General features: G+C 40.7%; 2 protein-coding genes and 1 long non-coding RNA gene across 3 annotated transcripts; 1 reads left to right on the top strand and 2 right to left on the bottom strand.

Moving 5' to 3' along the window:
- Nucleotides 1–372: 372 nt before the first annotated feature.
- LOC118234164 (amyloid beta A4 precursor protein-binding family B member 1-interacting protein-like) lies at nucleotides 373–13,304 on the bottom strand. The gene is made up of 14 exons (XM_035430552.1): nucleotides 13,165–13,304; nucleotides 8,366–8,425; nucleotides 7,817–7,895; nucleotides 7,077–7,309; nucleotides 6,450–6,527; nucleotides 6,183–6,342; nucleotides 5,880–6,001; nucleotides 5,453–5,527; nucleotides 4,799–4,942; nucleotides 3,975–4,091; nucleotides 3,512–3,610; nucleotides 2,607–2,721; nucleotides 2,141–2,217; nucleotides 373–1,325 (listed from the first exon to the last, which is right to left on the bottom strand). Exons 2-14 carry the CDS (start codon nucleotides 8,423–8,425, stop codon nucleotides 903–905), a joined length of 1,782 nt encoding a protein of 593 aa, XP_035286443.1. The 5' UTR covers nucleotides 13,165–13,304; the 3' UTR covers nucleotides 373–902.
- Nucleotides 2,225–4,857, top strand: LOC118234168. Its single transcript, XR_004766634.1, has 3 exons — nucleotides 2,225–2,447; nucleotides 4,384–4,443; nucleotides 4,629–4,857. It is a non-coding gene; the product is annotated as an uncharacterized LOC118234168 (long non-coding RNA).
- Nucleotides 13,305–16,119: 2,815 nt separating the features above from the next.
- LOC118233028 (glutamate decarboxylase 2-like) lies at nucleotides 16,120–27,197 on the bottom strand. The gene is made up of 16 exons (XM_035428330.1): nucleotides 26,741–27,197; nucleotides 26,511–26,570; nucleotides 26,255–26,395; nucleotides 25,818–26,051; nucleotides 24,989–25,079; nucleotides 24,311–24,423; nucleotides 23,579–23,694; nucleotides 22,792–22,871; nucleotides 22,637–22,691; nucleotides 22,108–22,224; nucleotides 21,396–21,460; nucleotides 20,952–21,030; nucleotides 20,284–20,433; nucleotides 19,481–19,588; nucleotides 18,714–18,803; nucleotides 16,120–17,893 (listed from the first exon to the last, which is right to left on the bottom strand). Exons 1-16 carry the CDS (start codon nucleotides 26,811–26,813, stop codon nucleotides 17,720–17,722), a joined length of 1,746 nt encoding a protein of 581 aa, XP_035284221.1. The 5' UTR covers nucleotides 26,814–27,197; the 3' UTR covers nucleotides 16,120–17,719.
- Nucleotides 27,198–27,765: the final 568 nt, after the last annotated feature.

Raw genomic sequence — 27,765 nt, 5'->3', positions numbered from 1 at the left:
GCGTAGTATGCTGCATGATGCTATACGCGGCCATTAGACATCTGCAATACCCGGAAAGGGCCAACAGGTGGAGACGTTTCGAACCAAAATTAAAATAACCGTTTAAGCAAACTGTAATTTTTTTTTTTACTGAACTCCTTATTTATATCTAAAATGAAATTTACATGATTTTTATTCGTCCATTTTCTTTTATAATCCCTCCCTGAACAAGGCCAGTACTGACCGTGTGACCAAGATAGCTCCCTGAACAATGCCCGTGACTCACTGCGTCACCAAGATAACCAGAAAACAATCGCAAAACACGGCACTGATCGACAATGCAGAGTTTACAATGTGTTAGACTCCATCCAGTCAAGTCTGACTGAGGCAGTATCTCTGTTGTGTTTTAGTTTTATTGATTTTTTAAATACCAATTTAATGTTTACATCAGCATGTACAATAAAACACGAAGGCATTTGTAGTCAATAAAAGTCAGCAATGCATCAACAGATTTCCATTGTATACAGAGGATTCAAACTCAGCATATAACTGTAATTAACAAAAGTTTTCAGTATTAAAACACTGTGGCATTGGGCCTTGCAAAACACATAGGGCTCTATTTTAACGATCTAAGCGCACGGTCTAAAGCGCATGGCTCAAGTGCATTTAGAGCGTGTCCAAATCCGCTTTTGCTCGCGGTATTTTTTCCATTTTTGAAAAAGGGTAATGGATTTAAACAGATCTCTACCATTTCCTGTAACGAACTACCTATCCTTGGCAGTTTGCCACAGACTGGCAGAGACTGAGAAATGACAGTGACAGAAATAAGGACATGTACAATCGGTCGTTTTGTTGGCGCAACATGCCTAATTACTGCAGTTCTGAATACTGCTCTGTCTTTTCGCATTTGCAACTGTAGGTTCTCACATCATGTTCCCACCAGAGGGCGCAACTGGCGTTGTCCTCTTTGGGGGAGTTGGGGGTTTTTTCTTTCCGATCAGCATAGGATTTACTGATGTCCCTGGGGGTGGTGGTTTAGGGGGTGGAGTTCCCCCACCTGAGCTTGGGCTCAGCCTATGAACAGGAGGGGGAGGAGGCAGGAAGTTTGGGGGAGGCTCTGGGAAGAAATCAGGTGGAGGGGGTGGGAAGTCCTCTGGGTCTGGTGGAGGGAAAGCAGCTAACTGGTGCTGGGGTAAGGCTGGCAGAGCGTTGGGAGGCAGGGCAGCTGATGCTGGTGGTGGTGGTGGTGGTGGAGTGGACAGGTCAGGCAGTGTGGGGAACTGGATCCTGTCTGCCGCGTGCGGAGGTGGCGGAAAGGAGAGTTCAGCCTGACCACTACCATAATCCTGTAAACACAAAATAAACAATATCACCTCTGAGATTTCATTTCAGTATTCACTGTACATTCATCAGGAAGTTCTTTCAGTGCGTGTATTAATACTGAAAGCAAAGAATATCTATATCAAATTGAGTGCAATAACAAGTTTGATAAATGCATGAATGATGAAACACCAAAATGAGATGGCCGCAAATAGCAATTTCCCTTCCACATCCACATTCACATGCAGAGGTTTCATAACCCTTGCTTTGACACCTAACAGGTGTGGCCAAAATGCATTTCAGGATGCTCAGCCTTTCTTGCAACATGCAGAAAATGCGCTAGAAGAAAGGCCACTGCTCTGGGTGATCTAGTGAGAGCAATGGCTTACACACGAATGCTCTGGCATTCTGGGATTGCTGTCTACCACAGGCAGTTTTTTTTTTCCAGGACGAAGTGCTGAGCATGAGTCGTAGGGTGGCAAGAACCAGCCCTGCCCCCGTTCCTCCAGCAACGTCTGTGACAGGCCTCTATTCACACTGCGTATCGTTGAGGGCCATTAGTCTGTCTTGTCTGGGTGCTTTCTGTGAAACTTCTACACTTTTTAATAACTTGGTTGGCCTGGCTGGATGTTGGCTTGGCTGCTATATGAGCTTTGCAAAATGGTGTCCCTCAGGGTCCCTCCTATGAGCTATATGGTGCTTTGAACACTGACCACATTTGTTCCTTTTTTTTAGTGCTTTTGCTAAGTGTTTTTCGCCACAATTCTTTCAGCAAGTTTCCATGAGGGTGTGATGTGTGCAAGTTTACCAAAGGTCCCTATCGCCTATGGAACTGTCCTACCTTGGCCTCAGGGAGGATAGTGGTGAGGGGTTTTGGCTGATGGGAGGTCTGGGGGGCACACCCATTGGCAGCTTTAGCTGGAAGAGGACAGAAAGACACAATTAATCATTGTCTCCTGGTATTGTAGTGGCAGCTAGCGAAGCAGATAGCAAATTGGCTAGCCTCCAGCAGGCTAACGCAATGGGCACCCTCTTGTTTGTTGTTGGTTGTCAATGTCATAGCTAGCCTATGTTGATTTACATGAGTTGTGTTTGTGTTGTGTGTAACCATGGGGAAAACCGTCCCTCAGTCATTCTCCGCTATTTATGTAAGTTTGTTTCTTGTCTGACAGCTGTTTCAGTTATTGCTAATAAACAATCATGTGTGCTGTGCTTTTTAAAATATTTTCATTGAATAGCAACTTTATTAATGGAGCACACATTTCTAAGGTGCTGTTTCCTGTTAAGATATATGTGTGGCTGCTGACCTTTCGGGACGGGGGAGGGTGTTGAGGGGGTGGAAACATTGCGGTTTGTCCACGCCGAGTTTGTACAGGCTTTCCTCGCAGCAGTCTTGTAGTTTTCATACAGCTTCTCACCGTACTGAAGGGGAAGAACACAACGTGCCTCATTTCCGGACTTCCTAATATAGCTCATCAGAATACCACTACTCTTTCCAAAGATGCATTCATCTAATTTTGGATAAAAGTATGTATCCAAAGCTCATAGGCAGCTACATGGAAACACAAAAATACATAGTAACAAGAACTGGCCTTGATCTTATCTAGGTTCACCATTTACCTATAAATGAGTCAGTGTCCAGCATTGCATCAAGTCTGAACTCCCCGAGTGGTTTTCTGCCTCTACCGCACAACCTGGCAAACTGTTCCACACATTGACAACTGTTCCTGTTTCATAAAAACACGGCCTGCTATTCAGGTGGAATTTATCTGACGGAGTGTAGCACAGTGGGTAAGGAATTAGACTTGTAACCGAAAGGTCGCAGGTTCAATTCCCGGGTAGGACACTGCCGTTGTACCCTTGAGCAAGGTACTTAACCGAAATTGCTTCAGTATATATCCAGCTGTATAAATGGATACAATGTAAAATGCTATGTAAAAAAGTTGTGTAAGTCGCTCTGGATAAGAGCGTCTGGTAAATGCCTGTAATGTAATCTGTGGCTCATTCCCACCTGTGCTCCCTTGTTTTTCAGGTTGACTTAAGTCAACCTGAATAAACTTTGATAGTTCATTTTGTTCATCTCTTTTATGAATGTAAAAGTGTCTAATTAAACGCCCCCACCTTAACATTCCTTTTGTTAAGCTATGCTAAAGCAATATCAGATCGTGAAAAGTCTGATTTTTGTTAGTAGGTGAGCAGGATCAGGGTTCACCTTGGCGATTCGGATTCCAGTCACCCAGAGGTTCATTGTCCACTCGTCATCACAGCACAGGTGTTTGATGTACTGGGAGTCCTTCTGGATCTGTGGATGCTGAGTCACCACAGTCCAAATCAGAGACCTGAGGCCCACATCCCATAACCTTACCTCCTTTTCAGTACAAACTTCATAAAATGCTGTTGAGGTCTGTGGCCCAAGGCCCTTTTAATACTGCCATTAAGTGGTATCCAATGTTACTGTCACTTAAATGGTGCGGCCCTTTTTTCAATACTGATGTCATTAAGTCGTGAGGGGATCTTTTCATGAGCGATGTCACTAAATGGTACTTTTCAGTACTAATGTATTCAAGTGGTGTGATGTATTTTTTTTTAACATGGGAACCACAGGAGCTTAACCAGAAATGACAGCTAGGTCCATTGTTAACCCCTGTGCCTCTGGGGCTCACTACATTACTCACCTTGAGGATGAAACAAAACTCTGTCGGGACCTTATGTTTATTTTTGTACTCGGTGCCTGTGGCATAGTACACATTCACATTCTCAAACTGTATGAAGCACGCCAGGTCACTCGACGACTGCAAAGGGGAGAACAAACCAATCAGTATCCGCCAATAAACGTGAACCCTCTCTGCTCGCCACTGCTCGCGTAGGATATGGTGTGTTCTGAATTCAAGCGGGCCACCATGGATGTGTCAGCAGGACTGTCATTGGTCCCCTAAAACTATGGCATGCTCGGCTGTTGGCTATTACATCTGAACAAAGAATACATATTGAGATGAATATTAATACAGGTTGTAATGGCGGGGTAGCACAGGGGCAGAGAGGGCTAATCCTATGTTCTGGGGTGCTGTCCATTCAACTCCTCAGGTGTGTTGACCACCTGGGGAAACTGCAGGATCATGGAACAGGCATCTGCTCCACTCACAGGTATGGTAGCACCTGAGCTCATTGCTAGTCTTGGTAGCTGCTACCCAGGATCTGATTATTTGGCTGAATAAAGCAGTTATTTTGTGGATTTTTTTTTAAACTTAAGGAGCATATAAAAGCTGGCATGCCACTAACATTCTGATGTGTCTTGTCCATTCACTACCTGACATGGTGACCACCTCCAGCCCAGCACCATGCCACAAGAGGTTGTCATAAGTAATGGTAATATTACTAATACCTTTAAAGAACTTGAAAGATATTTTTACAGGAATTACTTAGAAGGGACAATGTGTCTTTTTTTATGATTGTGAAGCATGGCATTAAGTGCATATATAAAATCCCCCCCACCTCTAACCTTAGTCTTTCCTTTGGGTACATAATAGATTCCAGAGGCTCGCAGCAAGAAGTATTTCTGCTTCCAGGACCTTTTCCCATCCTCCTTCAGATAAAGCATCCCTTCTAGGTCTGGCACAATGATGGAACCCCTACTGAAATTCTCCTGTGGTGTGGTCCAAACACCAGGATATCGAAGGAGGGAAGGAGAAAGTGGGAGAGGATGAAAAATGCTAGCATTCCTAAAGAGCTGACATGACAAAATTCTGTAAACATGACCGTTCAAGTCTTACTCTGCCCAAATGATTCATTTGATTCATTCGTTCGATTGATAATGATTCAAAATGTCTTTTACAGAATGTGTTTCGCGACAGAATTTTATTCCCCTAAAGCAGTACTTTCAGCAATGGATCCTGGTAGCAATGCCTACAGAAAGATTCCAATTTGCTTCAAAGCATAGCCATATGTCACAATAACTACTTTAGGTTTCTACCACATAAATCTACTTTAGGTACTTCCCTTGAATGTGCAGTAAATTCTAGCGGCCCTGTTCATGCAACCAATGGCTCAGAAGGTATAGCAGTGAGTTTGAAAAGGACAGCTTGTAGAGCACTGTATGCACACTGTATACCAAACACATGCAAAGTGTGTGGGTAACGAGGTGGGTTGGATTTACCTCCAAGAGATTTTCCTTGTCTTTTTCCTTCATCTCTTTCAAAAAATTTTTATCTTTCTTCCAGAGATAGTAGTTCTAAAGGTATGATGAGATGAGAGATATTAACACACCTCAAAGCTGAACTGCGTTTTATTCTGTAATGTGAGTCGTATTGACCTTACTGTTCCCTAAGAGATGATGTTGATTCATGTTGACAAGTCAATTGTCTGAAGTGTCCCATTTCGCAAGTTACACATTTTCTTCTTTTCTTGCAAACTAAAAGAGTAGGCTACCACACCAGTTCTTGATAGGGTATATGTTCATTTTCATGAGAGTGCAGTGCATACACCTGTCTCCGTGAGCCCTTTCTGAGCTATACAGCAAAGTCACATTTTTCATTCTTTCTGGCTTGCTTTCTCACTTTTCTTTCCTTTTTTGGACGTATTACCTGTGGGTTTTTGAAAATGGCATATTTATCCTTTTTCTCCAGAAAAAGTATTTTGTTTTCACTGTCTCGCGTCCATGTGGACAAAATATCTACTAAAATCTCGTGATCTTCAACTCCTCTTTCTGTAGAAAAGCAAGGAAAGAGTACAAGTCAAATGATAATTATTGGTCATTCCATCATGTCTGGTTCATTTTTCTCCAGTTTAGATTCATAAGGGTAAGATCCCCACTGTTTCTGCAGGAGCTTGAAGGCACAAAAAAAGGCTTTTTCTCTTGCGGGTAAGTGTGTGTGCGTGTTTCTCACCGGTCTGTAGCTCAGGGTTGGTTTCGCACAGGCTCCAGTCCACCCCGCAGTCGCAGTGCGTCTTCTCAAACAGGCTGTCCAGAACCTCCCGCACCGCCTGGTGCTCCTCCACCATCAGCGTCTTGGAGCTGCCGTCGTTCAGGAGCACTTTAATCACCATCTGCAGTGAACCGGAAGGGTGCCCTCACCATTGAGCTGCTCCACATTCACTTAAAAAAAATAATAATTCTCTGTTTTTTACCAATGAGCATACTTTCTCAGTCTTACCTTTATAACTTTGGCCTGTTTCAGTTTTTCTAGGGCAAGTTTTATTTTATCAGCTTTGGTCTGCTCTTCAGTCTCTTCCTGTGAAAAATAAATGCACAAGGCACCTCATTAATAAGGTCACAATGTGAATGTCAAATCATTTACATGATAACTCAATGAAAACAACAAACTGCGAGTCATTCATTCATGCTGTACACATTGTATCGCCTGAACTAAGCAAATGTAAGGATGTTATGTTCTGCCCACTGGGAGTATGGTAAAGAGAACAGTGGGAACAGGCTGTGGTCCTCGGTCAGGTCCTGAAGGCCACAGTGTCCTCTGGTTACTTGTTTTTATCTTAAAATCAGCAGCTGGTTCAGAAACAAAGGGGGGGGCAAGCTGACCTAAACCACCTGCTTTAATTCATCTATTACTTGTTAATGACTAAAACCCCATTGCTCTCCAGGACCAAGGTTGAGGACTAGTTATCTCAGGTCCTGGATCCTGGATGGGCCTAGAGGGCCAGTGTGTCGGTTGTCAAGGTGGGTTAACGGTGTAACAAACTTTAGATCAGTTCAGTGCTGAGTGACAGTGAAGTCCAGCAGACCAGGTCGCAGGTTGGGAAGCCCTGATCGGAAGCGTTATTACCGGTGGCCGTGGCTTTGGCTTTGCGGGGACGTGGGCGCTGGCGGTGGTATGGTGTCCGGTGGGAGCACACGAGATGTAGTCTTGTGGAGGTGGAGGCAGACTGGGGAAGGCTGGTTTGGGCTGCGAGGGACCGCTTTTCCCTGTGGTTAGGTTCTCCTCTGTCGCATTCAGACCGGCCGCCAGGTCTGCCATTAACGCATCCAAATCCTGTTCTTCCAGTTCATTCAGAGACTCTGGGAGAGGCACAGAAACACGTAGGTGATCTAAAATGAGCGTACATTCTTTGCAGGCTAAGGACTCTTCGGACCTAGACCATGCCAAAACCAAATGTGAACATGACAAAAAGTGAGATCTGTAGCAGATAAACAGGCATTATCTGCAATACAAGTCTATATGCCATTTAGTATCTTGTTTGTTGACTGAAAGAATAATGTACAGTTTATGGTCTGCATTCCTGTACTTCAGTTGAATAGTACTTCCCAGCTGCAGTGAAGGCCAGGCCATGCAGCTAAACCAAAATGAGCAAAGTGTTTTGTGTAGCGACGAGTTGATTTTCTCGGAAGTGGTTTACTGCTGGTCGATTTATTTAGCGGTATTAATGTGACGAGAAGCACTTTGTCATTTGAATGCATGACACCCACCAGCCCCCCGCCACCCCCCGGTAACCAACATCGGGTGACACCAACGGTCGACCGCACCGGCTGACACCAACCCTAGTGACGCCACAGCATAGTGCTTACCATTCCAATCTTTGAAACCAGTGGAGAAGTTGTGTGAGCTGGGTGGGACTTCAGGTGGTACCGTTTCCACCCCTAAACTCTGTAAAGTGCAGGAAGATAAATTTTTGATGGCAAACCACAAAATAACAGCCTTGTTACTAATAAAAAAATTATAAAAAATGACAAATGTGCCAGTATTGGCTGTCATTTCCTATCCATTATGGGCCCAAAAACATTCAAAGCATTTAGTCCTTTTTTAAAATTATCCATGTAAACTCAGCTAAGAGTCATTGTTGTTGACAGAAACTGTTAAAATTGTTGAATATTAAAAAGAGAAGGGAGCAATCTTTCCACTTTGCCTACTGAAGAGAAGATTCATTGCATTTGCATTAGCCCATACATACCCATACGCTTCATCACAATACTAGAAGTAAGTTAAAGTTAGTGGCATCTAGCGTGGGATTCCATTTACAGGGCCAAGCTATACAATGAACTGAAGGGGATGTCTGTAAACCGATTTTGCACACAAATGAACATGAACATGAGATGTGGGATGGCTGGTGGTCTCACCTGTGTTAGGAGGTCTATTTCTCCCAGCAAATCACTGAACATCTCATCTATGTCTTCCATCTGTCAGATACAAAATAACAGAAAGTAAATGATACAGTGCTCACACTGTGAACCTCAGGCAATGAAAACAAGAAGCAATTAGCGTATAAAAAGACATCATTTTATTATACATTGACTTGAATGCTGGAGTACTGATGAGCCCTTTGGAAATTTTGAATGTTCATAGAAATGCACCTTTTGCTTCTTTGTATTCCTATGACATACGCGTTCATAAATCAACATCATTCCCAAAAGAGAAAGAACTACATCTGCTGTACATCTTTCTCTATAGCCGCATAATGTGACACTGCCTTCTAAAAGTACTCAACGAGGGCATATCTCAATAGAGAAAGATGATGTGTCACAGTCACCATTTTCTTGTTTGCACTTTTTCCTCTGATGTTTCTGTGTGCAGAAGGCACACCCAGTGCATTATGTAAAACTGCCGGCTGGAAATACTCATGGCAGACTGCACCGAGAGATAATCATCATCTTATCTGCTGACAGAGATGAGCACATAGTCACGCGGCCTGAGTTTGAAGACCACGGCAGGAATAACAGCCTTTTGTGTATTTATACGTGACTTTATCTTCGTTAAAATGGTTATCGTTATCGTTCCTTTCAGGCTACAGAACTTTTCACTGCTGACAGCAGTGCTCAAAACAAACAGAAGTTCTGCGAAACCAGGAACAATTGACTTAGCGGCCTGTGAGAAAGCAAGCCTTTTACATCACCCTTTATTATGTTTTTACAGGCCGCACATTTTAAAGGCAATATTCATATTCAAGTATATTATATTTTGATGCATCTGAATGTGAACGGCAAGAACTATTGATCTTCTTAATTAAAACCTCGCCCCTTTCATTTTAATCAAACCTACAGCCATATACAGCCAAATTTAGTTAAATTTAGTTGAACTGTGCTGAATTTTTACATGGTACATGGTACTTACATTCAAAAGAGTCTCTAAAAAAAACTTTACTAGGTTATTGATCAGTTCAGTGTCCCTATTATGGTATTAGACACATCTTAGTACAACACAGTTTTGACCTTGTGAAGCACTTAGGGATGAGGTTGCTGATTTGCACTATATAAGCACAATATGATGCATAAATGAAATGTGTAACTCCTTCACTATTTACAGCACTTGTGAACATGTAACAGGTGACGTTTCATTACTAGAAGGCACAGAAAACAAAGAAATGAAATGAATGACTGTTCTTCAGCTTGTGGAGAGAAGAATATTGTGAAATGATTTCCTCACATGTGCAGATTGCCCTAATACTCATATGACAGCTGAGACCAGTGCAATGCAACTACATTACATTACATTATAGATTCTTAGCAGACGCTCTTATCCAGAGCGACTTACAACAAGTGCATTACAAAACTCAGAGACAAGCGCTTTACAACATTCCTGCAAGAGAGCTACAATAGGTATAACTTTGCAAAAAGTGTGAATTGTACCCCTTTTTTTTTTTTTTTTTTTTTTTTTTTAAATATATATAAATTCCCACCCCCCACCCACCTAGTTGTAGATGAACCTAGTTACATGAAAATAACATGACGCGTGGTTACTCAGTTGAGGTTTAGAGGGTAGTGGGGGGTGATGAGGTGAGATGTAGCTTGAAGAGGTGAGTCTTCAGTCTACGTTTGAAGACGGCCAGGGTCTCTGCTGTTCTGACAACTACAGTGGCCTTCCATGATCTACATGGTTGTTTGCTATTGCTGCACTTACCAGCACGTTCTTCGTTATTAACAACGTATCAAACAGTTGATTTTGACAGAGCATGTTTTGGCTCTGATTTATTCAGATTTTTCCACCCCATGATGTTCAGCACGACACTCCTTTGGTCCTCATGTGACAGACAACAGCAATAGACTCCAAATGCAAATTCCACACCTAGAATCAACTCTAGACCTTCTGTTAGCTTTCTTGTGCATTAACTAACGATATGACTACACAGCTGGTGAAGAAACAGCTGTGCCGCCAATTGTCCAATTACTTTTGGTCCCTCAAAATGGGGAACTATGTATAAAATGGACTGCAGTTCCTACATGGTACACTCAATACGGATGTAAATACCCATACATTAAAGCTGATGGTCTGCACTTTAATGACATATTCTTTGTTCATTTAAAATCAAGTGTGCTTGAGTACAGTGCCAAAACAATAAAAAAATAATTTCACTGACCAAATACATAAGGACGGCACTGCCCCTCCCCCATGCCTTTGTGATCACAGTCAAGCAGAAAATAACCAGCGTGTTTTTTTTAACAGGAAACTTCCACAAACTACGGCCAAATTACTTCACAACTACATGTCCCCAGAATGTGCTGCAAAATTCTTCACAGCTTTTGAAGACTGTTCAGTATTGCTAAGAACTAACAGCCAGCCTTCATAATTCAATTGTTTATTAAGAAAATAATCCCTACACAGAAACATTTTAAGTGTAAAATTAACTTCATAAAGTTCTTTTAGCTTTAATAGAGTTATTTTAGCTTTAATAGAGTTATTTTAGCTTTAATAGAATATTAATAGAAAGATCCTCACATGCTCTCAGTCAGTGATGATGGCCATTCATTGTATTTTAGCTTAAAAGCCTTCTCACTAGCTACTCAGAACAATGTAGCTCAGATATGTCTCATCTCCGTGTGTTATGGTCATTTCAATTGTTTGTCTTCATAGCTGTGTCTTTCATGTCAGGTTCTCCTTGTGAAAGCCTTCTTTAGTGACTTTTCCTGGTATGCTAAAGGATAAATACATTGTCTCACATTATGAACTGGGGATATTTAGAAATTAGAAACTTTCCTTTTGGAAGTAAGATTCATCTAAAATGGTGATGAAGAAGAGAACATGGCAATGCATACATTGTCAACTATGATAATAAACTCTGCAAAAGAGAATAGATAAGGACCTAGAACCACGTCTGGTCTTTGTGAGAGAGAGTAGCTGAAATACCCTTTGGCCTTGTTTAACTGTGTTGGCCTTGTTTAAATGGGTATCTATGCTTCTTCATATGGTTTATGTTTTGTTTTTGTTTTGACAGTCAGTTTCAAATTTAGAATGCATGTGCTCGTGGTGAACCAATCCAGCAGCCATTCTTATTGCCATTTGACTGCAACTTTATCATATAAAATTGCATGCCTAGTTTCTTTATGGTATCCACTGAAGTCCATGTTTAGAACCAAAATCAGTATGGAAAAAGGAAGTGACTAATTTCAATCCATACAACCAGTAAAAGGGGAAAAGATTGTTTTTTGAGCAGGCCTGACTTGAGATTTCTAAAGTATTACTTGACATGTACTGTGAAGTATATGTAAAATAGGCCCAGGTTCCACCTAGTTGCTGTAGAGAATTACTCTGATGTTTAAGATGTTCAAAAGATTTAAGAAATTGGCACATTTGCACAAAAGTGCACAAAAAGTGATACGTTTTCCTTATTCAAATGAAGGCCGAATGTGATGTCTTCCGCCTGTGGTAACATTCATGGGTACCCTTTACTGGAACCCTGGTAAAATGTATATTTTTTTTATTGAATAATAAAAAGGAAGCATCACTTCCTCTGGACTCAGCAAAGATTTCCAGACCAATTTTCCCACCAGGCATGATAAATATTTAGAGAACTGAACACATCCCCATGCGCAAAATCATGTTGAAAAATTGCGTTTGAAGATGGATCAAATAAACTCATGCTCCCACCACGGCTCGTGAAGTTCCTTGCATGTCTTTTGCACTGGACCTTTTTATCTCTTATTCTTATGATATCTACTGGATGCAGACCACATAGGCTCTACTGAACAACAGTTGACTGTTGGCAATTTTTAGAATTATTATCTTACATTAAACATTGGCAGGTGGCTCTTATGGTTCTTGACACCAAAGGCTAAGTATGACAAGTAAAAATGATCTGTTCTGCTGAATCTTCACAGCTTGACACTTCAAGGTCAATTGTCGCTACTTTATAGTCCTCACATGATGTAAAGTGTTGAGCTGGTTGCACACACAAATTTTCTATAAGATCTGTAACAAACTTGTAGCAGCTGTTGAAAAATTTAGATGGGGACTAATATTGATTCATATGGACAAGGATTACCACCTTAATGAGCAATGGTCAAATTTCATTGGACTAAATTGTATTCCTATATCATATTTGTTGTTGTAAGTTTGCAGGTTAACTAATAAGCTAAAAGCAAAAGGAAGTTAATTGAGCCAAAACTAGCATGCTTGAGCTCATGTACATTATTGGTGCTTCACCTTTATTGATTACTGCAGAAATACTCAAATTCACCATTGAAATTTTTAAAAGAATAGATCATTTTTATAGAATGTTTCCATCCAAAAGTAATTAATCATTAATACACTGAAACCCCAGTATGTACAAAATAAAAACTAGTCTGACAAAAGGGGTCATTTGGGGACTTCTGTCCACTCAGAATTATTATATTGAACAAACAACTGAAATTGCATTAACACATATAACGTAAGCCATTACTGCAAGATAACCATATGACACACACACATGCACACACACACACACACACACACACAAACATACGCGGCGAGTGTGTGTGTGTGTGTGTGTGTGTGAGAGAGAGAGAGAGAGCGAGAGAAAGAGAGAAAGAGAGAGAGGTGAAAGCAGTCATCACAGAGTGACCTACAGATGTTTAAAAAATCAGACAATTTTAATAATCAGAGCCCAGTTATAGTCTCGTGATTTTTAATAACACAGTTTAAAAAGTCTAGAAAACAGGCTTACCTTTGGTGTGATTCCCTTAAGCTACCATATGAGAGTGAGGATATGCTCTGGTTTTGAGCTGCACAGGCAAGTAGTGCTGCAGCCTGTGTGCTGAAAGAGTAAGATTTACCGGCAGTTACTCGGCTTCCTGTCTTTTGCAGAAGTTCAGGTCTAGGGGCTGGTCGCTGTTATTCCTTCCAGAGTTGATTGCGTTATGTGTGTTTATTGTGTCTACACTTTTACCTCATATTCACCGTTTCATTTCAAATCCAATGTGCTGGAGTCAAAAGCCAAAACAACAAAAATCTGTCAATATGCTAATACTTACAGACGGCACTATATATGATAGCTATCGTGACTGAATAATATTCTGGTTAACTGACTTTCATTTATGATATTACAGACTACTTTAAGCCTGTTACACACAAATTGTACAACATGTGCCTTTATGGGCATTTTAACAGTGGGACTACTGCGGAAGTATTTTTAGGAAGGGAAATTAGAACAGAGGGGAAGTGCTTTGCTTCAGCTTCCATTTTGTTGCTTTGATATAGAATTTTATCCAAAGCGCTTTACAATTGATGCCTCGCATTCACCAGAGCAGTTAGGGGTTAGGTGTCTTGTTTAGGGACACTTCGACACACCCAGGGCGGGAATCGAACCGGCAACCTTCCGACTGCCAGACAACTGCTCTTACCTCCTGAGCTATGTCGCCCTGTTATATTAAATGATACTCATTGTTGGGGAGCGGTTGTAGTAGTTAATTACTTTTTTGTCATTTTGAGGTGTATTTAAGTAAAGGCACTAACAACTATTTTCGGCCCTAAAATGGTCAAATGCCAATTCCCAGGCATACCTGGTTCTCCCTACTTAGGTTTTCTGTATGGTGGTTCTCCCCGTGTGCAAACAGGATGGAGTGTGGCACAGTGGGTAAGGAACTGCGCTTGTAACCGAAAGGTCGCAGGTTCGATTCCCGGGTAAGGACACTGCCGTTGTACCCTTGAGCAAGGTACTTAACCTGCATTGCTTCAGTATATATCCAGCTGTATAAATGGATACAATGTAAAGTGCTATGTAAAAAAAAGTTGTGTAAGTCGCTCTGGATAAGAGCGTCTGCTAAATGCCTGTAATGTAATGTAATGTAATGTAATGTAATTGATCTCCAGCACATTATATCTGGGGAACGTGATAACAATAATTTTTTTTTTGCAAAATAGTTTTAACTTCATTTTTTGAGTAATTGTATTTTCGCAAGCTACATTTCTCTTTAGTGTAGCTTTGCTGTAGTTCAGCTACTTTTGATGTGAAATAATTGGTAGTTTGCACAACTACGCATTCCGAGTAGTTTCCTCAGCACTGATGAGCAGAGGGTGGGGCCTCAGGCCGGTTGTACAGTGCCAAGCTTTCTCAGATACTTCCAAGGAAATAATCAATCTGTGGAGCATTACAGTACGGCTGGGAATCATGTGTCAGTATGTAACACACCAAGATGGCTGTGCGTGTACACAGTTTCAGCCTCTTTTGACTGATGTCACAACCATTTCTAATCACTGACATCAACAGAGAGACGTGTAAGAAAATCAGTTGTCAAGTTTCTTTACTTTTCTCAACTGCATTTCCACGTGCAAATATACCCTCTAATATGCTTTGCCCAAATTTCATGTATCATTTGGCATAAAACCATGGTTATCTGAAATACCTTAGTATGATTGAAATGCATGGCAGTAAGGTTTTACATCCAATTGTTTGTTGAAGATTTCAGCTGCTTTAAAATACTGCAGTAGTGCTGCCCTTCACACTGAAAATGGATGCTAGGGCCCATACATACTTTGCAGCAGAGGTCGATGAAAACATTTTGAAAAAGAGGAACAAAAAACTCACCCGGTAACAACAGTCCAGTGTGTCATACAAGGAAGTAACACTCTACACAGATAAACCCATTTCCTGAGTAAAATTAAAAATATATACATGTATATGTTCTATGAGTATGAGTATTAAATATATATTCATTTTCCTTTATTAAAACAGTCTCATTGAGATCGAGATCTCTTTTTCAAGAGAGACCTGCATGTACATGTAAAACACATTCAACAGACAAGTGAATTAAATATATACGTATACATGCATACGTTCTATGAGTATGATAAATTCAATGTGATAGTAGACGAGAAGACCAGCACAAATTCCAGAAAAATCCAGGGAAATAAATTAAAAAACCTTTCAGTCACTCATTATGTTTGAGATTACTCCATTCATAAGGACAGTTTTTATGAGCACAGTACATTAGCATGTAACATTGCAGTATCTACAAAAGTCATTTTCTTCTTCCACATGAACTGAAAATGTAATCTTGATGTCGACATCTCGTTTTGGTGCCAAAGGTTGAGGAGACCAAGAGTGCCCTCTACTGGCTGTGATTTCTACGATATGCTGAACCTTCTTCCTTTTTAGGACTTTGGCTTTGGTGCATGGCCACCATTTGGAGTGATTTGCAGGACATTTATTTCAAACATTAATAACACAATCACAGGCATTTGGTGTAATGAAATAAAATGGCATGCCTCCGATGAATACAAGCAAAGTAGAGATTAAATGGGCATTTTTGAGGTTTCCATGCATTTTTGACAACCAGCTGGCTGTAAATTTCTGGTGAAGGGCATTTTTCGATTTGTGGTCTAAAGCAAGAAAATACGCGTCAAGTAAATCCAGAGCAGCTTATATTGTGATGTTGTTTCCAGAGGTTGTACATATTGAACAGGTTAAATTTATTGCGTTTATTAAATTAGACACATAAACATCAGCTTTGATATTGTACCAGTACTTGATTTGTTGAACACAGCAGTCTCAAGTTGTGTGTGCCACAGGAAATATTTCAACCATAAAATGAGATTCTATGTAATTTGCTGTATTAACGAATTGCTATAATGATACAAAGTTACAAGACAGAAGTAAGTAGAAAAAACAACCTCTCAGTCGTTTTAACACTGCAACAAATTCACTTTAATCACTCACAGTTTTTACCTCAAAATACAATCAGGCAAGTATATTACACACATATTCTACAGTTATTTTAATAATGGACTAAAGTGCACAATCCTGTTGGGGGAACCATACAATTCTGACATTTTATACTAAGGCTGTACAATCATAAACAGACAAAAACACATTTTCTTCACATATTTGCACAAACTATCAAGTTTCAGCAAATGTAGTCTACTAGACAGATAGCACAGTATTCAATTAATCTAGTAGCCGTGCACCTGTAACAGTGTGCATATCAATTGCTTCTTAAGACAGGAGCATTTTGAAAGGCTTACAGTATGACACATGCAGTATGTAACATGTAACACCATGATTCCACATTGAGTCATTTGTGCTCTTAATAGGTAGACTTCCATCAGTTTTGTGTTCTCTAACAGGCACATCAATACAACTGCAGTGGCTACAGTCACCCTCTTAAATTAATCTGCTTTGAATGATGATTGCATTAGGGAGCAATATGTATTTTAAGTATTTCATCATAATTTTATCATATATATAAACATCATTCAAAGCACATAAGTGCATTTTAATAAATGCATTTGTCAATGTGTCAAAAATGCTTTAGACTTGTGTCTTATTGTCTGCAGGAAATTTACCTTGTTTCACGTCCATTTAGTGCTTACTTTTTAGTGCTCATTGAATCATTGAATTGTCGAATCTCTCTTCAAGGCATTTACCATGCATGTGAATACGGTTTTCGAGTTTGGATACACCTCCACATGTATGTGTGTGTGTGTGTGTGTGTGTGTGTTGTGAGAGAAAAGTTATATTTGTGTGTTGTTCTTTTTATAACCATTAGTGAGTGCTAAGTTTTACTCCTTTTTCTTAAGAGATAACAGGAAATAATTTTTTGCCAAATCCGAAAATATCATGAGAAGCAGGAGGCCTTATGTACGTTCAACGTCTGGTCACCTTGAACACCAGACCTGAAGGCTGTTACCCATCAAAGCTTTTCTGTTTGAGATTTAGGCACGAGTACAATAACCAAAATTGTCTTAACTTGTAATCTGTATCCGGAAAAATGAACCAACGAAAACCTGTTTTATATAACTATGCTTTGGCTTGAAATGCATAAAAATGTGCTATGAACAAACAATTTTTGGAACAAATCTCACTGTTTATCTGAGAGCAGCTGGATTTCTTCCCTTGAGACCTCAAAAAACTTTGTTCATTCTGCCTTGTGGAACGCTTTTATTAAGGAATATAGTTTAGTGTAATTTCCACGACAGTGTGTGTATATGTGCACGCGTGCATGCGAGTGTGCATGCGTGTGTTCGTGCTTGCATGCACATGTGTGTTTTTCCTTGCAAGTTTAAAGTTTGGTCCCATGCTTGCTACTGAGTCAATCTGTCTGAATATATTATGCCACTTACAGTACTAATGAAGGACATACTGGCTATTCAAGTCAAGACAACACTTGGACAGAAGAACTGACATAAGTCACTGGACAATGTTACTCACAGTAAGACTGGACAAGACATTCACAACACCACAGCACGTCTCAAGGGTTTGCTTTTTCTTTCTGAATGCTAACCTACAGGTCTTGTCCAAGACGCTCAATCTCTTCGATGAGGAAGTCGATGTCCTCGAAAGTTGCCGCTGGGTTGGAGATGACCATTCGGAAGAAGTTGACCTTGTTTCCCTGCGGCTGGTAACTGACCATGGTGGTCCCATGCTCCATCATCCTAGCCTTGATCACGGGAGCCACCTGCCAAGATGGGCGGACAGGTTCGCAGAGTCCCTGTTTGCTCCTACATAGAACCCTAAAGACCCATCTCACCCTGTTCAAAGGATAAGCTATTACATGAGCTAAATGGTGGAACATAAAGTACAGGCCTTTCAGCCCATCTTGGTCCGTAATTCATCGACATTCATGTCAAAACCTCTCAAACACCTGCACATCATCTCACAGTCACTCAGCCGTGAATTAGAACCTGTTCATGGTTCAATAGATCCAATAGATTGTGTATGAATGATTGGGCATGAATGGCTCCAACTGTCTTAATTACAGCACATCCCTGCAACTCCAGTGACTATATTTACTGTATAATCACTCAGCTGTGGCATATATAATTAGTCAAATTTAGCTTACATGTGCTGCAACACAGTTGGCAGCAACAGGCTCAAAGCACATGCTTATATTGTAAGCGAAAGCTAACAATACCTAATGGGCTGAGGGGGGATGCGGCACTGTCTGCTGGCTGCCAATCATTCATCCATTTCCTTTATGTGTCTTTAGACTCCATATTTCATTCAAAATGGCTGCCTACAACCAGAACCCAGTGTCTGTCCCTTATGAAAATTCTTCTCATTTGATACTGTTTCTTTCTTATGGGCCCTTCTCTGTTTCTGACTTCTGGAGGTTTCTTCACACTATCTATTCTCCATATGTGAATTTAAGGTGGCAAATGGACATTGTTGTACATTAGCAGGGGGCAATGACTAGGGCAAGTCTCCATTTTGTATGAGATGATTAAAAATCATTCAAAATATTCCAAATGGTGGGAAAAGGGAGAGTGAAGCCCAACCTTGTGCAGGCACCGCAACTTCTCCTCCTTGTCCTCCAAGTAGCGAACCCCAGGTGGAAGGTACCAGAAACACACATTGGTATGCTCTGGCTGTGGATGGATTCGGGGAAGGGGGGGGGGGGGGGGGGGGGGGGGGGGGTTGGTGGTTGCATGACACATTACTGACTACATCATAATAAATTATCCTGCTATCCTGCTATCCTGCTAGATAGAACTGTTATCAGGAGACGTACAGCCTCTCTCTCTCTTTCTTTCTCTCTCCCTATTTTTTTTTTACAAACAAACACAAAACACCAGAGATATCACAAAATTCAGGCTGCTGTAATAAAACTCAGCTAAAATGTCCTACCAACATATTCAGCCTGCCGCAGGGCAAATGCACCCTCCAGGGAGGGGGAGAGTGGATCATTTAATGGCCAGACTGATGGAAGTCTTTTTCCTCTCATTAAATGCATCGTAATCCTCAGGCCCTGGAGGATGCATCTTCATTACTTGTCTTCATCATTGATGAAATAAAGCTACTGAATACACATAAATAAGCATTTTATTTAATTGAATTCTATCCACATCCAATTAAATTGTGGAAGAATGTATTACAGAAAAAAATAGAATAGAATGGAATAGAATAGAATAGAATTTTTTCTGCAATTGGGTTTTATTTTAAACCCCACATAGCTAGTTAAGCTATTGTCCACTCACAATACTATTTTTGTGGGTTGTTTGTTTCATTGTAGTCTTGAGAGGACCAGTAGACAAAGATTACTTACTTTCCCTTCAAACACCAGTTCAAACCCTTCCCTGTCCTTGATTTTGTTGTACAGGTATTCAGAGAGCTCCAGACACTTGTCAATCTGAGCTTCAAATCCAAATGTGCCCTAGAAATGTAGAATCACAAGCATTAGTATCAACTCTAAAACTGCAGCTTCAAAATGCATTATATCTGTCAACAGCTCTGAGACAGTAGATGCTAAATCTCTAATGTAGACGATGTGGGTTGTTTTCCAGTTATGTCTAACATTGTGTGATTTAGTACCGTGGCGTCATCACTTCGCATTAGAATATCAATAGCTACATTTGTTTTTTCCTGGCAAAACAACAGGAGCATCCACCGAAGCCTGATGACCAGAAATGATATCACATTAAACCCCACTATCAGGAGAGGTAAAGAGGTTTGTTTTCCAGATCATGGCAATGTTCTACATGCCTAAGGATCAGTTTATCAGCACTATCAAAGGTTTTCAATTTACTGAGAATCAATTCATTGAACAGAATACCAGTGTCAGCAGTTGCCTATCTGAATATCAACGGTAATAGGTATTGTATCAGAGGAAATATATACTATCTGTATTTTATACATTTGTGTGTATATACAAATAGCAAAACACGTTCACTGAATGTTAAAGAGAACAACAAAATGTGCAGAGGAAAATAATAGAAAACTGTGGTGAAAACTGTGGGCCATCTAATTAGAGCACAGCATCTTCAGCAAAAACCCATTAGCATTTCTTGCAGGATTCTTTCACTCCAGATTAGAAGTCAGGCTCTGCTGGCGAGCGTGTGCCCCCCCCACCTTAGCCCTCCACATGAGCCACAGCTTAAAGATGTCGACGTGTCGTCCGCACTGCAGCGCCTTGTCGCCCGTGTCGTAGGACAGGTCGTAGTGCTTGTCCTTCTGGAACAGGTAGCAGGCGTGCAGCTGGTTGCAGGTCTGCAGTAATCCCTGCAGACAGACAGACATGGATGGGGCGGGAGACTATGTGAAAGCTGAACACAGCGGGGTCTCACATTAAGCTCGTGAGGAGATGAATTTCAGCTGAACTGTCAGCTCAGATCAAACTCATTCAAGCATCAAACGGGTTTTTTTCTTCTTTGTATCCATGTGTGTATGATGGTTGATGCCTCATTAATGGCAATTATAATTCTTACAAGTATATATGAACATACATATCATATATAATACATACACACAAACACACACACTCACTTGCTCACCTCACACACACATTCACACACAAACACACAGACACATGCATGCATACATACAAACACACACACTTACCTCACACACACACAAACACACACTCACCTCAAACACACACACACACACACACTCTCACATGCACACATTAATTGCACTTGCAGTATATACAGTGCATATATTGAGCTTGAGGAATTTTTATTTTTTATTATGATGACTTATTCTTCATGAATTTATTGTTTTTAAATAATATTTCTTACCTCTTCTCTGACTAGGAGGGCAGAGGATTGTAGTGGGACAGACATCATTTTATGAGGGTTCCACGTGACCGAATTTGCCCTGAAATGTGAAAGTGCACAAAATGTAACCAAATATCTTCAGCTCTCTAAGGTGACAGTGATACATAGCTCTTGCCTACAGCATATGCAATATGTGTACATTTTACTCACTAATATAAAATGAATAACTGAGAAATAAGTGTTCCACGATGAAAGGTAATTTTCTCCAGGACGCCTGGAGTAAATTATGTTCCTACCTAAATGCACTGCCATAACATTTGCAATCAGCATGCACACTGGAAAATGCACGATGAAAATTTAAAGGGAAAAATAACAGAAATGAGGACGCTCTCCGCTGCACAGAGAAGGCTGTTTCTGTCTACGTCGGCGGCACACCACAAGATGGAAGATGGTGATTGACTTAACCTTTCCACTCCGTTCAGTTTCCACCTGTGCCTGCGGGACATGAGGAGGCTTCCGCCCCAGGCCCCCTGATGAGAAACAGCCACACAGGGTGACAGAGATGTCACATGACCTTTTAGTAGGCAGTTCACTCTCATTCTAAATTGTTTACTGGCTAATGGATCAGGATCTGAATCTATTATCTGTAGGTCTACAGTAAGGTAATGAGCTACCTATTCAAATATATAACACATATTCTTCTGATTTGTCTCCTATATATTGAAGACTACCACCAGTACATTCTTAAGACTTTAATACCTTCTGGTCTTGCCCCATTTAAAAATTTACATATATTCAAGGGAAAAGCTCTAGACTTCCAAGAGATGGCCTTGATCTGAGAGACTGGGAAGAGTTAAACAAGGCTAACATCATAGTGGAATTTAGCCAGATGGCTAAAAAAACCATGTGACCTTTGTATGCCCTGGCGAGCTCATGGCAAACAAGGGAGTGCTTAGTGTGGTGATGTCATCCAATGAAGTCAAAGTACATGTATTCCTGGTTACCTGTATGGGAGTGGGGCTCTAGGTATTTTGTACTGTAAGCTATACAGGAAATTACCATGGCTACAAAGATACTGAGGGTTCATTCCCCTCCTGACCACACCAGTGACACCGTATATTTTACGTGTGATTGGGGGAACCCTGGGACATGCTCCCCCCGGTCTCACTCAACTCACATCCACGTGCATCCAGACGTTGTGCCTCTTGCAGATGTCGGCGATGGTGTTGAGCGGGTCAAACGCACCATACACAGTGGTGCCCGCTGTCGCGCTCACAAAAAACGGAACCAGGCCCTGGAGGGAGAGACAGTGACACATTCACTCAGTCTTCATCAAAAGGATTCAAATTTCAAGATTAATTAAAGCCATTCTCAGGGTGGATATTAATCTGGCCAGGAGCACTTAAAAACTATTTTTTAAAGTAATAATGGCAAAAAATGGTGGGGATTGAATCCATGGATTGAAAATGCATAATGTTGCACCTGTGACTTTTTTAGGATGATTTCATGTTTCCCCCAACCCGCTCCCTCTGGAAACAGACAGCACTGCAGATTGAAGTGTCATTTTGTGCACGACACACAGAAGCGGTCCCAGTCAGTTCTACCGCGAGACGCGGAAAGCGCATCGTTCTGAACTCGCGCTACAACACGTGCGCACAATGCAATCACCCAAAGGCATTACAAGATTTCTTCTAGGGTGAAATTACCTTCTGTTTGGCTTCGACTATCCTCTTCTCAAGGTCTGATGGCATCATTTTGCCCCTGGGGAAGGAAATGGAATATCATTTCTTGAACATCCTAGCTGTCAGGAGACGGCCCGTCGCGCCTTGCGCTTGAAGGACTGGGTGAATTAGCAGCGTACCTCTCATCTGCCTTTATGCAGATGACGCTGTCTGTCCCAATCCCGAGAGCCGCGGCTCCTTTCTTGATTGAAAAATGACTCTGGGAAATCATCAAAGTTAAAGGCATGAACCAAAATGAAAATGCCGTTACCCACCATAGCCAACTATTAAGGTAGTTGGAAATGTAATGAGGAGAAGACAATGAAAATGACAGCATCTCTAGATCATCATGCTTTTATAAACGCTGCCCTTTTTTTAGTAAAGTTCCACTACAGCTGCATGGGGGAAACAGTGCGGGTTCTCATTATTCTGAATCGCCGTATCACATGAGCTTATCCAGGAAACTATTTTACATGAAAGTCATTTAAATGACACCAATGTAATTTAATAAATAAATGAAATAATAATGGATGCAGATACACAGAGGATTCTTTCTCAAGAATGAGTACAATAGCATCTTTTTTACCAGCCAAACTCAGAAACAGAGTAATACAGAGACTCAGTCGCTCACTAGACTCTCACTGTGCTCTCCACCTAATAATAAAGTCAGCAAGTTCAAACATTTTTCCCATGCAATTAAAATATATTGCATTTTTCCTTCATAAGCTGACATTTGTGCTGATGTAAGTCTTCCATGAATGCATAAAATTGATTGTAGTTTGCATTTGTTCAGTAATGTAAACCAGGGAGGTACTGGCATCGCCATTGGCTAATGCACCCAGCCAAATATCGGTTAATGATATCGGCCCCAGAATTTCTATATTGTGCGACCTGGGAACCAGTTACGTGTGACAGAGTAACCCTTACGTGTTCAGACGTGAAGGCAGCCAAGCTGGGGATGGAGGACACGCCCTTCTCCTTCACCTCAGGGAACATCTTGAACCTCGCGACCAGCATGGCATACATATTAGAGATGGCGCCACCTAGAGGAAGAGAATGCCAACAGGTGCTTGATCCATCCTGCCAAAGTAATTTACAGCTATTGGGTCCCACTGGAGATCCTAAGTTATAAGTGTAATTATCAACATTATCATTATCCTGCTTCCAAAGAAACATTAGCTATGAGACTGGTCAAATGCATCTGATGGCTCTGCCTTCCAAGCTTAAATTAGTGAGCGTTATGGGGCCAGGTGTGGGCAGCTATGGTTTAATTCTAATACCTCTATTCAATGAAATGTAATGTGTAATAAAATTAAAAGGGCAAATAATTGGACACCAGTTTGCTTTGCTTTTGTAGAAGTAAAGATACAATAATTAGAAAGATTAATCTGCAGTCCAATTGTGCATAATGGTATATTCTATCATTATTCTCCCATGTTCAACATAAATATTATGGGAATATTTATTGCTTTATAAATATGATTATAGAGTGTCTCTTCTCAGAAAACCTGTTATTCAATGTAACAGAAAGTAAGCTGACCATTGAATAAGAATACCTGGCAGAGAACAGCACTGCATTGCCATCCACAGCTGAAGACTGAGAGACCCATCCACTCTGACACATACCTACTGAGAATATCCCATCCCCGTGACACATACCTGGTGAGAATATTCCATCCCCCTGCCCATCTGGCCAGCCAATGATCTCCCTCATCTTCCTCAGAGTGACATACTCCAGCAGCACAAACACTGGAGCAACCTCATAAGTGAACCTGATCACATGACCAGGTTCCAAACACAAGGAGAGAAAATATCTGTTCATGCAATTCACGCTTTTCACAAAGAAAAAAGACAATGCAAATTAAAGGTCAGTTGAAGAAACATAATCGTCTTTTGAATATGGACTTCAGCTGGATCTCAGCAGTATTTTTTAAATATGATTTTTCATGTTAAATGGTCAGCATGTTTTCTGACATTGTCTGTGTTTTTTCACAGATGTTGGAACTATGAATGGCAGAAGGTCTTCAGAAAACGCTGTCACAGCCCACATAGGGGTGAAATGACACGCTCTGAATAACTGTTAAAGACAGGAGTAGACTTTTAAAAGTGGATGGCATTCATATAGCTTTCAGTTTTTGCATTAATATTGCAATGTCACCACAACCCTCTCCTTTAGTGCAATAACATTTTAAATGGTATCTTTAAATGATACCTCTTTTGATATTGCTTGTGGAGAGGCCCTTAACCTCTGTGAGAGCCATCAGGTCCATCGCTGGGAATGCTAAAAAGCAGGGGAGAAGAAATAAGCTTTCACAGCCTGAGACCGATTGTACTCACATATTGGTGTTAGCTGTGGAGGTTAGCCATTCTGCTGCTAACCCAACCACATCTAATCCTGTAGAAAGTTGATTGAAGTAGCGGGGGTGACCTATAAATAGACAGCAGAAAGGATGCCCAGAATAAGTACTTTAATACATGCCTTTGTGTGAATAGGTCATAGCATCCAAATGGAAACAGTTAAACCAACCTTGCTGTTTAATGTGGTACATGGGGACTCGAGAGTTTGAGGTTTTCCAGGATCTGGGGTTGACTGGAATGGTCTGTATTGTTTATTGTTATGAATATTATATGCCAGTGCACTTTTGATTTTCATAATTCAGATGTGTGTCGGATTGGACATCTAGGTGATGTATCAACAGTGGCAAAGATGCCTAAAACCTCTCCCTGAATGAATTAACTTAGTACTTTAGGCATAGCTCCTGGAGTACAATAATGGACTTGAATGTTCAAAAATCAAATCTAAAAAATAAATACGAGCAAATGTAAATGTGTACATCATCTTGCATTCTGGATTTATATCACTTAAAACTTCTTATATATTAAATGGGTTTCATTCTTAAATTCTATCAATATAGCATATCATAACAGAATGAAACTATAACATGGAAAGTTTCCTAATCTTGACACCCACTGCATTCCAAAAGATGATGACGCAATAACTACACATTAATCAGATATTGAAAAGGTGTCTAATTTAGTGCACGCACAATTTAGTGCCTTCAGCCACATTATTTGCTTCCTGTGCGTTAAAAAAATCATTTTTAATCATGGGAAACGGCTGGCCCCAAGCTGCATGAAAACTGTTGGGAACAAAAATCCAGCTCACCTGTTTTGATTGCGTATTTCAGCGCTACTCGACAGTTTAATAATACATCCTCTAGTGTTTCTGGGTCGTCTGAGAGTTCCCAGTTGTTTGCTTCAAGCAGTTCGTTTGGGTAATGGAAATCTATCACTTTCGTTGACCTATCAAACGATTTCACAACATATGCCAGCATTACGTCCACAACTTCCTGCAGAAAAGTCACGGTTGCCAGATCCCCGTCTGATGCAGGCAATAGGTCTGAAAGATGGGAAGATGGATTCTGTGTTAAAAGTTACTATGCAAATAGATTGTGAATTGACCTTGAAATGCTGTTGCTTGAACTCAGCAAAAAACCTGCTCGAGTTTGGCTGTCATGCAGTTAGCATGGATAGACATAACTAAAATCTAAACATGACTATTCCCGGCATTTAATTTTGACTTTAGTGCACTGAGATCCATACCTGTTGAGTACAGATTAGAGAGATCAATGTTTCCTTTAGAACAATCGCAGGGTTTGTTGCAGCTGCAATTCTCTGTCGCACCCTCGACTTCTTTGGCGGAAGCATTGACCGTTTTTTCGCTCTCTCCAATGTTGAACAGAGCTGCAGCATGAAAACAACTCAACTGTGAAAACAGCCCATTTCTGTGTCTCCAGACTGTTCACCAATTAGCAGTGCGGATGCACAACTAAGAGCATTGTCAAATAATAAAACATACCATATAATTTCGATCCAAGGTCTCCGGTAAATTTTTGGGCAGCCTGACACCAAGCTCTTGCTATATGAAAAACAATTAATTAACAATTAATTAATGTTTTGCCTATCTCATCAATCCATGTAGCCTAAGCTGTAACCTACATCTTTTAGTAAAACATGAACAATCTACTATAATCATCGATTATAAAATATATATTTTACTGAGTTCCAATTGTAGTTTGGCATACTTACGGGTGGTATGGCTTTGGTCGTCGTCATCATGCCCGATTTCACCTTCCTGGGACCAAAAGCCAGTTGATGCCATCAGAAATTTTCGCCGGCAGTTCTACGTTCTCAGGAAAAAAGACAGGACGTGTCCATGAAAACGCGGAAAAAGAGCGGGTGCTGTTCGGTTATGCGGTGCTGATTGATTGGTGTGCTCTGAACGTCTCTCCAAGTCGAATCCAATTGCGCAGCAAGGACAAACAGTAATTCTCTCGTGCAGTGGACACATAAAGCGCAGCTTCTATTACAGAATTCAAACCATACGCACAGGACTGCGTCAGAGGGAGAATGGATTGATTCCAGAGACCACGTTCAACGTTTAAAAGCATCTGACGAAACCGGGTTGTAGCCTGTAATCAATTGTATATGACAGTGGTCTTCTGAATTAAATGTGTTCTGCTTTTAAAGTGGCAACAGTGTATGTCTGAACAATCGAACCACTTTAATCAATCAATTAGAATTCGCTACAGAAAAAGGGGACTACGGTTGCAGTTACGTCATTTTACTTTTGAATTTTTTTTTGTTCTCATTAGTAGGCTAAGCCCTTGCGGGTTCATCATTTTGCCTGCTATCCATATTGTATTGATCATGGTTTCAGTTATTTATAACCTATATATATTTTAGTTATCTATACATTAGGTTAAACTTCTTTTAGCCGCAGTTTAATGTAAAATCTCATATTACGTTTGCAATTAAGCGTCTTAGTAGGCAATCATAGTAGGGTAAAAACTGTTCTTCCGCTTGAATAGATTTATTAAAGGCTATTTTATGGCAGCCTTGATTGTTAGGGAAGAATGCCCTCTCTTTTTATGTCTCTTGACAGGGACTTTTAATGTGCTGCATACATTAGCCGGTTATTAAGCTTTACACCTTATGTAGACACCTGTCCGAACCCTAAACGGAATTCACTCTACGAATGTCACATATGAAGAGCAATTTAATGGAAAGGATAGCCTACTGAATTCATTCTGAACATGTATTCTATCTAACAT

Source organism: Anguilla anguilla, chromosome 8 (assembly GCF_013347855.1).
Source record: "Anguilla anguilla isolate fAngAng1 chromosome 8, fAngAng1.pri, whole genome shotgun sequence".
Classification (NCBI taxonomy): domain Eukaryota; kingdom Metazoa; phylum Chordata; class Actinopteri; order Anguilliformes; family Anguillidae; genus Anguilla; species Anguilla anguilla.
Note: the sequence above shows the minus strand (reverse complement) of the source record. Positions and strands in the feature narration are given on the sequence as shown.

Coding starts and splice junctions, on each gene's coding strand:
- LOC118234164 (XM_035430552.1), bottom strand. CDS start 8,425: ATGGAAGACATAGATGAGATGTTCAGTGATTTGCTGGGAGAAATAGAC. Junction 6,002..6,182: donor CAACCCTGAGCTACAGACCG/GTGAGAAACACG, acceptor GCTTTTCTACAG/AAAGAGGAGTTGAAGATCAC. Junction 2,722..3,511: donor CTGGAATCCGAATCGCCAAG/GTGAACCCTGAT, acceptor CTTCCCCTTCAG/TACGGTGAGAAGCTGTATGA.
- LOC118233028 (XM_035428330.1), bottom strand. CDS start 26,813: ATGGCATCAACTGGCTTTTGGTCCCAGGAAGGTGAAATCGGGCATGAT. Junction 26,571..26,740: donor CGACCAAAGCCATACCACCC/GTAAGTATGCCA, acceptor TTTTTCATATAG/CAAGAGCTTGGTGTCAGGCT. Junction 25,080..25,817: donor GAAATACGCAATCAAAACAG/GTGAGCTGGATT, acceptor GTCTATTTATAG/GTCACCCCCGCTACTTCAAT.